General features: G+C 45.3%; 1 protein-coding gene across 1 annotated transcript in view; it reads right to left on the bottom strand.

Annotated features, from left to right (window-relative positions):
• The window catches only part of CCDC146 (coiled-coil domain containing 146), a gene marked incomplete at both ends in the record, with an annotated part of 97,307 nt that overhangs the window by 27,841 nt on the left and 55,137 nt on the right, over positions 1–14,329 (bottom strand). The window contains 3 exons of the mRNA XM_080936068.1: positions 1,146–1,322; positions 2,588–2,645; positions 12,384–12,593. Coding sequence (XP_080792194.1) covers positions 1,146–1,322; positions 2,588–2,645; positions 12,384–12,593 — 445 coding nt within the window. The remainder of the gene's footprint in view (positions 1–1,145; positions 1,323–2,587; positions 2,646–12,383; positions 12,594–14,329) is intronic.

The following is a 14,329-nucleotide window of genomic DNA, read 5'->3' as shown; positions in this document are numbered from 1 at the left end:
ACAGGATCTCCTTCCTCAGCGCTGCCCTGCCTTGCTGTGAGCCCTATAGATTGCTCCCACATGAAGGGCCTTGGATACTGCTTCCGGGGAGCCCTGCCTCAGACTGAGGAACGAGACATGAAGAGCAAAACAAAACCAACACAACCCAAACAGTCACACAGCTCATCCATGCAGGACCGAGGCCGGAGGGAAAGCCTGTGGACCTTCATGCTCTGCAAGCATTAGTGGGAAGTTCACTGTAGGTACTGCGTTAGGGGCGATGGAAGAGACTCGTATCTGCACAGTAGGCCCTCAGTACATTGTGAGCTCTGGAACCACACAGGGGCATGAGAGCTAAGCGCCACACCGCACTGACAGGGTGGACCGCTTCTCTGTGGGATCTTACTCAGTCCTGGAGCAGACCCAGGTTTTACAGGGCGGAAGGTTGGCAATTTAGAAGCCCCTCTTCAAGTAAAAGAAACAGCTACAATTGCTAACTTAGGGACAGGTCCTTGGAAGAGATTCCTGCATGCGATGTAGCAGAAGCTGAAGCCCCCACTGGGTTCCTAGCAGAGGAGTCTCTTCTTAGCTCCTCCGTGAGATGGGTGTGTGCTACGTGGCTGCTCGGAGACATTTGGGGGGAAAAGCCAGAGCCCATTGTAAGTATTCTCTAAGCCAACGAGTCTGGGGAGTTGTTCTCTAAACTGTTTTGAGAATTATTATACATTTTTTTTCAAAATAAAATTAATTGTGATTCGTTACTTCCTAAAATATTAATATAGGCTCCTTTTTCTGTGAAAGGAGTGGACTGAAGCACACAAGGATAAGGTAATGCAGATACAAGAGGGTGGTCCATTCTGTTGGGAGTCGTGTGTGTGTGTGTGTGTGTGTGTGTGTGTGTGATGCTCACTGCAAATGGTGGAGTCCTATTTGCCAAGTCTAGGTTTGCAAATTAGGACAGTATTAGCGTTCACATGTCTTTTCCGATCAAACACCCTTATGCCCTTTGTAAATTTCCAGGATTTGAGTTGCATTTAAGTCCTTCATGATGCACACAGCCTTTGAGGTTGTGTGGCTGCTCTTTTGGTCCCGTGAAGTAGCTACTCTCCATCCCTGTGTTTCTACACCCTCATGGGCTCAATGTGTCTGGACTGTCCACAGCGCACCTTTAGGCCAACCTGATGCTCCAACAGTTCTTCTAGCTCCTTCTGCTCCTTCACTAGCTGCTTCTGCTTGAGCACCACATCTTCCCGCAGGTTTTTGATCTCCAGTTTCTTCTGTAGCACCTCCTTGCGCAGTTCTTCGGTGCTTTCTCTCAGGAGCTTCGTCTTCTTCTCCAGTTCCTTGAGAAGTTGTGAAAACGGCCAGTTAGGCAGTCCAGGTGAATGCTCAGCCACTTAAAAAGTGGAACTAAAAACAACCTCATTAACCATACTCACTGTACATGTTCCAAGACTCGTGATGCCCGGGAAGCCAAGGGGAACTTATTTATGCCTGAAATCGGACACTTTATACCATGTCGACTAGGCATGTGATGGTCTCAAAGTACTTTTTAAAACTGAGTGCTTCATATTTTAAATGTTTTCTGTGTTAATCTTCATTTCATATTAGAGAGCACTGTGAAAATGTACTTTCTGTTTCCTTGTAGCTTTGAGATTTGACAAAATCAGATGCAAATAATCTGACCATCTGTCTGGTGGCTAGCCCGAGTCATGCACGGTAGCTAACCGCAAGGACGCTTAACTTTCCACACAGCAGCACCCACACTGATGACACGACCTCTGACCTCGGCCCAGTCTCCTGTGCGCTCTCTCGGGCTCACAGCATCCTGTGCTTCCTCTGCCTCGTTATCTGCAGTGGGTCTGACTTACAGATAAAAGTCTCTTATACTCAGAAGGGCAATGTGCTAATGCCAAGTGGATGGACTGATTAGCCTGCTCTGAGCTTTCTTTGAGATTCCTACCTACTGCTGGAAGGAAGTAAAATGTGTTACCCAAGTCTGTAGCTAAAATTCAGATGCAAATTGCCCTCCCTCCCCTCCCTTTTACTCCCCTCCTCTCCCATCCCCTCTATCTCTGTCTCTGTCTATCTCTGTCTCTGTCTCTGTCTCTCTCTCTCTCTCTCTCTCTCTCTCTCTCTCTCTCTCTGTGTGTGTGTGTGTGTGTGTGTGTGTGTGTGTGTCTGCCTTTCAGTTTTGAAACCACATAAGGTCTCATAAATGCCTGCCCGCCGCCTTTTCCCATGAGAGCTTCTACTAACCTGTGTAACCTAGAGCTCCAAATTATATGCGTTCTTTTCTATGTTGCCTTGGTCATGGTGTGACAGTGACGTATCGTCGTTATGAACTGAGTCTTAGAAGCTCAGAAAGCTCTGAGTGCAGTAGCAACAGAAGAGATGTTCTTAAGTGACAAGCACTTTTCTTCTAGCCACAAAGCAGATACTGTGACAAAGCAGAGCCTAACATAGATGCCAGCACAGACACACTATGACACGCCTCTCTTGTACCTACTCACAAGGGTGCACATCTTCCTTTCCACCTGCAGTGGGTGCTATTATTTTTTAAAGGGATTTTTGAATGCCGCTGCATTTAATAAACTCTAATACTTACTCCTGGCTTAGGTATCTTCTCAAATTCCTTTAATATGATATTCTTTTCTTCCGTTAAGCTGCCAAAAGAGAATACCATGTTTGTCACAAAGTACCAAAGAGTAAGCTCTTTCTTCCTGTCCAGTGCCTTTCCATTTTCTCTCTCAGCAGGGTTCCCAGGCTCTCCTGTCCTAGTGTCTCCTCTGGATGGCTCTCACTCTCATCGGCCCTTAGGTACTTCCTCCTGCCCACACACTCCAGCAGCAGCATACGTCCATTCTAATATGGAAGCTTTCTGGGCCTGTTATTATGACTGTCCTGGACTGGGACTCCTCCCAGGCAGGCTCTGGACCTTTTTCTCTCCACGTTTCTGCCTCCAATTACTACTGGGGCCTTCCAAAGGCTCTGCCTTGCCCGCCCCCACCCTTGCCCCTGACAGCCAATGATTTTTAGCAACATTAACAAGATGCCGACACTTTTCTGCTCAGCCACATCTAGTCAAACCTGGACCAGGTTGAAACTGTCCCATCTGCCTCTCCAGTCCTGCTGCTTGCCACATTTTCCTCTGGACAACTTGGTTTTCCCAAATCTGCTCCAGCCTCAGGCTCTGTGGCCTGCCTGATGCCTCTGCCTGGGTTTACTTTCTGCACAGTGCTCCTCGGCGCCTGCTATTTTGTCGTGCATTAGCTCCGCAAGGACAGAGACTTTGCTCTGTTTATACTCTGCCACCATAGCTAGAAGATGGCTGGAACTCTGAGGAGCAGGAATAGAGTAAATGGCTAAGGCTGGCTTAGTTTCTATTTTCATCCTTTAGACATAATTTGTTTTCCCAGTGAGGATACAGAGTCACACAGAGAAGTAGAGCTGTCCGGAGAATGACCCATTGCTTCCTGTTATTTGCCTCTGAGTGGGGAACTACCAGGGACATCATGAGGTGGAGACCCTGCAGACGTTCACGGCTGAGAAGAAGGGTTACCCCAAGAGCTCCCACGTTCACATGCCATTTGTATTCCTCAGGATGGTGTTACAGAGAAGCTCCCCTGAGGGAGAGAGACATAGAGCATTGGAGCAGAAGGAACTTAGCAGAGGTCCTTGGGACATGGCCACTCAAGGAAGGACGTGTTTCAGGTGGAGGTTACATGCGATCAATGCTTTTCAACATTGTTTCCACTCCAAATTATTAGCAACTCTATGTGAAATGGCGAGAGCAGTAGCCACACTCATCTATACTTCTCCCTCTTGGTCATTCAGCCAAGCTCATTCCCCGCCTTTAGCCCCTGTGACAAACACGCTTTGTATCTGTCACATCCTTTCCCTTCCTGAGTACGTAGGAAGGTTGCATTTTATAGCTTCCCTTGCATTTGGACCGGGGACCTGTCTTCCCAGCCACACTGAATGGAAACCATTTGGCAAGCACGCAGGATGGAGGCTGTTCAACTTTCACCCAACTGTGTCAGAACACAGAAACACCCACCCCCTTTTAAAGGGCCACTCCCAACCAAAGAGCATACACGGGCTGGTCCAAGTCCCTATCGCACATGCAGCAGAGGGCTGCCTCGTCTCACCTCAGTGGGAGAGGATGTGCCTAATCCTGCAGAGACTTGGTGCCCCAGGGTAGGGCGCCCCCTCAGTGGTGAAGAGGAGAGGGTAAGGGGAAGAAACCTGGGAAGGGGACATGGGGCAACAGTTGGGATGTAAATAAATAAAATAATCATTAACAACAACAACAAAGTTTCTCTATAGCTCTGACTGTCCTGGAACTTGCTAGACAGGCCAGGCTGGCCTTGAACTCACAGAGATCCACCTGCCTCTGCCTCCTGAGTGCTGGGTTAAAGGTTCATCCTACCAGGTCAGAAATACACTTTTATGTTCTTCTACAACCACAGTAAGATTTATGTACCATTGTCGCCTGGCCGCACTGGAGCCTAATGTTTTTATTCCCCTTTCTGTTTCCAAATTTCCAGTGATAAGCAATGATTTCCAAGTCAGTCTCTCCAGCCTGGAACTTCCTGAAAATGCCAAGTTTTTGCTTTTCAGCTCTTGGTAGACAAAGCCAGACTTTGGCAGTTAAAGTCCGTTTGTTCCCCTCTGAAGCCTCACATTTCCTACCCCACCTCATTTCCAAGTGCACAAGTTTGAAAGTTACTCTTGAGTCTTCTCCACTTCTTGCCTCTTTCTCAGTGTTTGAGCTTTTTGCTGATGTCCCGTGGGTTTCTCAGGTTCTCTTCCTTCCCTCTCTTTGCTTTTCAGATAGAGTATTCTCTGGAATATTTATCTTGGAGTCACTGACTTTTCTTACTTTCAATCTTCGGTTCAGCCATCGGTCAATTGTAAAGGTGTTCAGCTCTAGTATTTCCCAGTTCTAAAATCCCCACAGGAACAACTTAGAAGTATCCTGTTTGCCTACATCTAAGACTGTATCTTAGGAGTTACTTTTTGTAGCAAAACACTGAATCAGCTGGAACTGTCACTTAAACATCAACAAGAGATGTTCTTTGTAAGTTGTAGCTTCTGAGACTTTTGTTCTTTCATTAGTCTTGATGTTTGGAGTTGTTTGCTGGTGTGTGCATGTAAAAGCTGCAGGGAGGTCTTTGTCACTTAACGCAGGAACCTCTAGCATGCAGGCTGACAGCCGCTGTCTCTCCTCAGGCACGCTGAGCTTTGCCTGGGTCTTCATATGTGAAAAACGTTGAATGTAATGTGATGGGATTCTGGGTGTTACTTGGAGCCCATGAAAACAGTCGATATTTTGGCTTTAGAAGACATGGTTCAGTTCAGGTCAAAAAATCCAGCCAGTCTTCTGCCAACTATGGTTTTAAGACTGGTTTACTTTTCAGCACCTTTGCATCACTTTCCTGCTGGGACCCGGAGAACTGACCACTGAGCTAGTTCTCAGTTTCAGGGGGCTGTGTGGGATCAGATCTACAGATGTGCAGCTTGAGGGCGAGCCAGGGAGTTCATGAGCACCTCACTCACATTTACAAGCCCTTTCTCTGACCCCTCATCAGCAAGTTCAAAATATTTGTCTTTCTCCCTGTTGATCTTCAGGGTAACCTTGGAGGGTTTCATCAGGATCTGAGCAGTCTGGGGGAAGTAAAACACCCAAGTCCAGTTGGCTCTGACTTTCTGGGTAAAAGATGGAAAATAATTCAATCTAGTACTGCCCTGCCTCTCCTAATAAGAGATGAAGTGGATGGGGAAAGCGCCTGCAAGGCTCATAGTGTAGGGCCATTAGACTCACTCAAACACTGAAACCTGACCACAGGACTACCTAACGCTTCCCTTTCTCTAACCAATACCATCACCTGCTATAGTCTTATTATTGCAGCTCTTTCTCCATGGTATATTGTGTGTCCATGGTATATTGTGTGCCCATGTTACATTATGTGTCCATAGTATATTGTGTGTCCATGGTATATTGTGTGTCCATGTTACATTATGTGTCCATAGTATATTGTGTGTCCATGATATATTGTGTGTCCATGGTATATTGTGTGTCCATGGTATACTGTGTATCTATGGTATATTGTGTGCCCATGGTATATTGTGTGCCCATGGTATATTGTGTGTCCATGGTATATTGTGTGTCCATGGTATATTGTGTGCCCATGGTATATTGTGTGTCCATGCTATATTGTGTATCTATGGTATATTGTGTGCCCATGGTATATTGTGTATCTATGGTATATTGTGTGTCCATGGTATATTGTGTGTCCATGGTACATTGTGTGTCCATGGTACATTGTGTGGTCATGGTATATTCTGTGTCCATGGTATATTGTGTCCATGGTACATTGTGTCCATCGTATATTGTGTCTCCATGTTATACTATGTCTGGTCAGCAAGAAAACACAGCCAGATTTAAAGCACTTAGAGTTACTCATGTGGATTACCAAGAATGCTTAGGTTACCAAGTTCGATGTTTGAAACAACTTTAATTAATAGATTAGGAATCCCAAATGATAAGTAGCACATAATACAAGACTGGATGAATAATCCAAGCAGAGAAGTGGCAATTCCAGGAAAAATGCGAGACTATGCTGGGGAGTAAGAGCATTGCAGCAGGGCAAAGAGTCTGTCACTGGAGAACGGCAGAATGGACACACGGTAGAGGAGGAACCACTGAGTTTGAGGAAATCTCAATGAAGACCTCAAAAGCAAGAGAAAAAGCATTGAAAAAAAAACAAACTCCTGACTTTGGGGCCACCACAGAGGCAATGTCTCTAATGGGATTATCAGAAGAAAAAAGGTGGGGCACAAAATATATTCCAAGCAATAATTATTAGAAATTCCCTTATATTAATGCTAGACAACAAATTGCAGACCCACAAAGCTTGAAAAACTTATGAGACAACACAAATGCACCTTAAAACTATCAAAAATAAGTTATAGAAAATTTTAAAAATAAGAGAAAAACAAGATTGTATAAAATTGAAGGAAATGCATGTGGCATCTACAGAAAAGCAAGGGCCAGGACAATAATCCAGCCCCTTTTAAAAACCATGCCAGCAGCTACACCTCTCAGGAAACAGCGTCCCATCCACAGCCTTAGGTGTATCTCCTAGGCGATTCTGAATCCAGTCAAGTTGACAATGAAGATCAATCAGCACAAATATTAACTCAGTCATATCAATAATCAATCACCTTAAATGACAATGAAAACACAGATTGTAAGGACGGATAAAAATAATAGGTCCTGTATATAGGGGTTGTCTATAAGAAACTAGTTTTAAATATTTGTTTAATTTGTGAAAATGCACACGTGTCTGTGTCTCTGTGTGTATACGTGTACACATGGGTGCCATGGAAGCCCACGCCACAGACCTATAAATAAAAGGAAGTGGTGAGCATCTGAAAAAGTCCAGCATCTGAAAGGTTCCAAACTCAGGAACTTTTTGAGAGCTGCCATGACCCCCGAGAGTTTCCAGTCTCAGACTTTGGATTCAAAGAGATGATCTCCAATTACAGTTGACGTCTCAGACATACTTCTCTCTGAGATGGACAGACAAAAGCAAGAAAACAGCAAGGACCTCACTGAATTCCAGTAGGACATGACACATCTGTCTAAGACAGTTGTTTTTACATATCAATCATCCCCTTGAGATTAACAAACAAAAAGCGATAAAAATACTAGACAGTACAGGGAGGGAATGGGAACGGGCGGTCTTCGCTGTTGATGTGAGTCCAGAGTCCCTGAACTTTCATTTTGACCAGTGGAAGAGAGGACACAGTATGTGGTGGGGATTTTAGAAACTGCTTCCATCAGGAGATTCTAGAAACAATGTTCTAAATTAAGTAACAGCAGCTTGACACAATCCTTTCCTTACCTTCTCTCAACAGCCATATTCTGAGTTCTATTTTGCCCAGATTTCTTCCTGAATTTAATCATCAAATGCCTTTATCATTTTCCCCCGAATGTTCTCAGCTCAAACTTTAAGACACGGACGATTTAACTGTATCATGTGGATTGGGGCGGGTGGAACATCATGGTCACGCTGCCTCAAGCAGATCCAGGAACAAGGAGCCAAAGGCACACATACATCTGTGCATCAGGTTTTATTCAAGCATATTTCATTGGTAATGATATACATTAGTGATAGTTTCATGATGCCTGTCCCAAGGAACCTAATAGAAACGAGTTGTTCTGAGCACAGATTCAAGCTGAATCTTTCAGGGTTGAGTACTTAGGACCTTTCCCTACACTGCTACAACACTTCCGGATGCTGCCACCAGGGGGAGTGTCAGTGCTGCCAGCCATTGCTGATGAAGAAGATGCTAACATGAACCCAAAATAAATGCTGTAGTCTTCTCTTTAAATAAATACAAAATGGTGGTTTCTTTGAACAAACACAGAATGTTTAATCACCTAGGACTGTTAAGACTAGTTATACTTCGATGATGGAATTTTCCCTTTAGGAAACACGGGCTTTTGTTTCCTTTAAGAGGTGTGTGCTTCTATTCTCAAAGATCATGACCTTAACACTGTGTATCATGGCTGGTCGTGTCTTCTTCCATGTGTCCTTAGCAAAATCCTATTAACGCTGTATTCATGATTGGGTTTATTTTTATCAAAATTACTATAGTGTTTTCCTAGTTGCTGAAAAGATTCCACAATTCGTCATTGAATAATTTCTCTCAAGGCTTTCTATTGGGAGTAGACACTATGATAAAATAATCCTGAGTATTATTTATCCCACACCAGGCCTACTGTATGCAGGAATCTTTACACACATTTCTTTACTCCACAGCTCTGCTATGTTGTACTGTCCTGGATGTGACAGGCACAGGGACCCCAGAGTTGGTGCCAGGCACCTCAGAAATACAACCTGCTGAAAGATGGCCAGCTTTTCAAAACTTCAGATAATTTTCAATTTTTTTAATTTATAAACAACGTCACAACGTTGACAGATTACATTTCATCTGCTTTTCTTTTTTGAGATTTTTATTAGTAATGCATGACATTACTGGGCTGAGACTGTTTTTTTGATATGGTGATACACGTCATGTATTAGAGTACATATTAACTTTTAACCTCATATTAAAATTTCAATTTGATTTTTCTCATGCCTTCCACACTGAAGGAGGCTTCAATATCAAGCCTTCTTAGTATCAATTTTCGGCATCAAAAGAATCCTAACAGAAACCATGTCATGGATGGTTATGGTCTTAAGGAGTAAGAGAGCAGGAGCAAAGCTGGTGCCTGATACAGCAGTTGGTGACTGAAGGAGGATAGGCGGGCTGGGTAGACACTCAGAGAGTGTGGGTTTCTGAACTGATCCCACAACCATCTCGTAGTAGGACTTTCCAAAGCTGGAGAGGGGCACTGTCCACTGATCCCACAACCATCTCGTAGTAGGACTTTCCAAAGCTGGAGAGGGGCACTGTCCCTGGGATGCTCAAATCAGGAGGGTCTGTTGACCCTGAGGGAACCCTTGGCTGTGTCTAGTAGGAAACCAGAGGTAAGACTATGAGTGAGACCAACTGTTACTAAGTTCCAACTTGAATGGAAACCACACAGGGAGCTTGTAGAACATTCTCATAGCAGGGCTCTGTGGGGCTCACTGAGGGAGCCTGCCTTAGTCACTAGTCACGGGAACTGAGAGAAGCACCCAGACACCAGGACACCCCTGCACATGCCCAGCTTGAGCGTCACTGCTCTCTGAGACCACACCCGGATGGAGGTCACTAATCACAGATTGGCTTTCCCAGCTGGCCAAGGCTTGTCAGAGTATGTCAGGGTCAGACCAAGAGGCACATTGCACCGACTGCCCACATCTTAGGAATAACTGGAAACCAGGGAGACTCGAAAGGCAACATGGAAGGGAAACATTGGAGAGAATATTGGAACTTTCATCAGAGAAAGCTTTTAGAGAAATAATGACTTCCTTGGTTGCAAAATAAGCTTCCTGCAGCATGAATTTAACTACTTATTTATCTGCATTTACTTAGCTCACTTAGACATGTTGCACATTTTTCCCTGAAGCGTATTTTTCAAAAGATCACCTGTGAATATGAACCCTAAACTAAAACAGTGTAATCTAGATTTAATCATTAACTAATCAAAACAATGTACTGATCATTAGCATCTATTAGAAAGCTTATTCTGTGTGAAAACAGTTGTTGGGCTTGGCAGCACACGCCTTTAATCCCAGTACCTGGGAGGCGGAGGCAGAGGCAGAGGCAGACAGATCTCTGTATCTTTGAGACCATCCTGGTCTACTTATAGCGAGACTCTGTCTCAAAAAGTATAAGAAAAAGAAAGAGACAGAAGAAGAAGAGGAAGAGAAGGAGGAGGAGGAGGAAGAGAAGGAGGAGGAAGAGGAGGAGGAGGAAGAGGAGGAGGAGGAAGAGGAGGAGGAGGAAGAGGAAGAAGAGGAATAGGAATAGGAAGAGGAGGAAGAGGAAGAAGAGGAATAGGAATAGGAAGAGGAGGAATAGGAAGAGGAGGAGGAAGAGGAGAAATAGGAAGAGGAGGAGGAGGAAGAGGAGGAGGAGGAGGAAGATGAGGAATAGGAAGAGGAAGAGGAGGAATAGGAAGAGGAGGGAGAAGAGGAGGAAGAGGAAGAGGAGGAAGAGGAGGAGGAAGAGGAGGAGGAGCTGGCAGTGGCTACAGCCAGGAGGAGAACAGCCAAAGTAAAAGAGACTTGACATTGCTCTTGCCAGTCACCAGTGACTCAGACGTTCCTGAAGATGCTGGGGTGGAGGATGTTGGGCACTTGAACTTGTATTATTTAGGCCCTGAATACAATGAGAGTTTACTGTGTTGAGCTGACAAACATCATCTGTATCTTTGGATGAATAGCATTCTCTCATTGGCTTTGCTTATTTTTATCTATGGATGGAAATGCCTACTTTTTTCCCTGGGAGTGTTGAGTGACTTTATTTCTGTACAACGTACTATCAAGTGTGTGAAGGCCACAGGACAAACACAAAGGCCATTATTTTTCCCTGGAATTCCCTTTGCTAACAACATTGTTTTTGTGGAAATGAGGTGATTAATTCCGGAGCTGCTGATATTTGAGGACACAAGGGGGTCTTCTCAGTGCGAAGTGCTATATGATTTGACTGTTGTCATTCAGTGTAAGTGGCAACATACCCTCCTTCCCTGTCCTGAGGAGCTGGACCAACAGTTTGCCTGTCTATACCTAAAAGGCAAGAATGCCCCCCCCCCAGTTCTTTTTTTCTTGGCAGGAATTCTTGGACATTTTAAACAATTTAAAAACCAGCTGACTTATGTGTTCCGTACCCTTTCACAAAATGTCACGAATTCCTATTTGCAAGACTAATGAACAACCAGCAATTGTTTTAATTTCATTATTTTCTCCGGCTGAAAGAGTGCTCATGGAAATAGCCAGCTTTCCTTTTATAGTTCTATCTAGAGAGTCCAAACAAGTTTAGACTGAAAGACACACAGGGGGGAAAAAGCTGCCTGACTTTTTTCCTTCTGAATAGAATTCTGTTCCTCAAACTGCTCCCTTTATCTATCCCTCAGTTGAAAAATACCATTAAGTAACAAGGCAAGATCTCAAGATCCGGGGTTTTCTGGAAGGCACTGAGGCATTTACTGTCTCCATGTAGGCCTGAACTGTTTGTACTGTCTGAATTCTACAGACTGTTAAAAATAGCCAAAGCGCTGTCACCTTAAATAGCATTAGATTCTAGAAGGGCAGGTTCAACTTTTCTTCCCAGTACCCAGGCACGGCACTCAGTGTAACACAGCTCAAAATTATAGTCACCGTGCAGTGGGGTAAGCAGGGGGGGGTTGGGAACAGATTCACTTTCCCACTGGAACCTGCTTTGCTTCACTAAGAGACTTCCCTCTAGATCTGAATAAGCAAAGGCATCTTCCATGAGGGGGCCACCTTTTCCTCAGTAAGAGGGGACAAAAGTTAACTTGCAGGGTCCTGTGGCTACTGTGTTAGAAGATGAAGTAAAGGAGATACCTGGGTGCCTAGCAACATGATGTGGTGGGAGACAGGATGAAAGAGATACAGGGACAGAAGAGGTAAGGCAAGAGAGCCAAGAGTACCAAGGCCTTGCTCTGCTTTTATTGCTCTTTGTTTCTCCAGCAGTTTCCGAAGCTCAAACCAGGGCCGGGATTCCAGTTTCCAGAGTTCTGTGCCCAGCACTTGTGTGATCTTTTAGTGCAAGGAACCAAGGGGAAAACTAGCTGGGCTTGTGGTTGTTACCTCGGACTCCTTATACCCAAATGCTCTCCCCAGTTGTCATGTGGAAACAGCTTGTGGCCAACAAGCTGGGGACTCACCTCGTCAGCCTGTACCGACAGTGGAGCTGTCTCCAGGGAGCCGGGGACTCACCTGTTCAGTCTGTACTGAGTGTGGTACTCTCTTTCTTGCACGGCAGTGTATTCGTTTTGGTACTTGAGCAGCTGCTCCCGGAGCTTGCAGACCTCAGTGGCGAAGACGTTGGGAAAGTCGTCAGCTTGCTGCAGACGGACCTGCTGCTGCTCAATCTGCTCCGTGAAGAGCTTGGCGTTCTCCAGCAGCTGCAGCTCAGACTCCTGCGTGCTGGGTCACAAAGATATTGACAGTGGGGAAGTGTGCACCTTCAGGACGCCCTCCCCATTCCTGAGAGGATTTGTGGGTAGGATGGGAAGCTCACAGCTGTTCCCACTACTGGATTCAGTTTGATTCAGTCATACACAGGACGGAGTCTCAGCACTGGCAAGAACGAGGCTCAGGTACTTCCCTGAGCCACCGACCCTCTAGGAGATATACACAGTCGGCTTCAATGCCTGCTCTTAAGTTCCTCCAGAGGTCCCTAGATCCAGAGTAGGGGCAAGGAGGAAGGAAGTAATCCAAAGCAATAGGATATCCCCTCTGACTTTTAAGGACGACCAGGGCTCCCAAGGAAGGGTTAAATAAAGAAAAGAAAGTGGGCCCTCAAATACCTCAACAACTTTTTTTTTGTTGCTTTTAATTCTCTAAATAAGACTGCACCAAGATCTTTTCTCACTACAGAACTAAGACATTAAGCACTCTTCTAACAACCATTAGTGGGAAACTAGGAAAATTCCCCTATAACATTATAGACACTAGTCAGCTTTTCATCCTGCCCAGTTCAGAGAAGTAGCTGCTACAGGCAGATCTGGGTAGATCAGAGAAATTATACTTGACTGATCCCTGAGGATATTCTAGAACTCCTGCATGCTATGAGCTAGTACTGGCTCCCAACTTGTAGAAGACATGGCCTAGCTGTCTCAGGCACCCTCACATTAGTGATCATCCACCCAACAGCCAGAGGCAGGCCTTTGCTATTTTGTTTTAAAGCCAACACCCTCTTTCTATGTGTGTATCCTATTACATGTTCTTACCAAGAGAATTCTCTGGGTTTCAGCTCATTTGCAGAGATGTCCCATAACAGGATCGAGGCTGTTCCAGCTAAGGCGACGGGCTTCCCCTATTTTCTCATGTTTTGCTGTGTCGTGTGTTTGTTGGCATCCAGCCAAACATTTATTGGAACCTAATATGTTCCAGGAACTCTGGTGGGTGCCAGAGAGCAGACAGAGCAATGCTGGCAAAACACCTCCAATTTCCGGGAGTGGAAATGGGAGTATTCTCTTGTACTTCAGCACTCTTGTATGCTAACATGCTGCTCATCTCGCACAGCCTGGGCTCCTTACAAGGACTGCTCTCCGGGGCCTAGAGTTCTTTCACATGGAGAGGAGGATGGCGCAGAAGTCAGCTTCCAGTCAGAACATAGGTGGTGGTTTACACATACACTCGTGTGATGTACAATGTCAGTAGAAGAGAGTTTAACTTCTAATGTAGTCTTGTGGGAAACTCAGTCAATGGTGGTTCGGTACTTCCAACCCACATCTGCCTGCCTGCAGCCCTGGCAGCCAAAGCCTAGCACCTGCTCCGCTGCGCTTTCCCTATGGGCTCGAGGGAGGGAGAGTGGTGGGGTTTGTAAGGGGCAGAGAAGGAGGTCAAGGGTCAGGAGGAGACAAAGTGTAAGCAGCAGAGGGCAAGTAGCTGTTTCACAACACAAGCTGGAAGCAGAAGATGCCACCACATAGTTGTGGTCCTGCAGTGATAACTTGTCACTAAAGAGAAATAGTGTCGATACCCAAATAGGCTCTGGGCGAAGCTGGTTCTGTGGATGCCCAGTATTCTGATCTGATAACTTGAACTTATGCTGCCACAGACTCTGTACTTCTGAATGACACTTGGGGAGGGGTCTTATTGTCCAAAATGTCAATAGATAGTCATTCAGACATGTCAGTACCTACGTCCCTCTGCCT

Source organism: Micromys minutus (genome assembly GCF_963924665.1).
Source record: "Micromys minutus genome assembly, chromosome: 23".
Lineage (NCBI taxonomy): Eukaryota > Metazoa > Chordata > Mammalia > Rodentia > Muridae > Micromys > Micromys minutus.
This window is presented reverse-complemented; position numbering and strand designations above follow the sequence as displayed.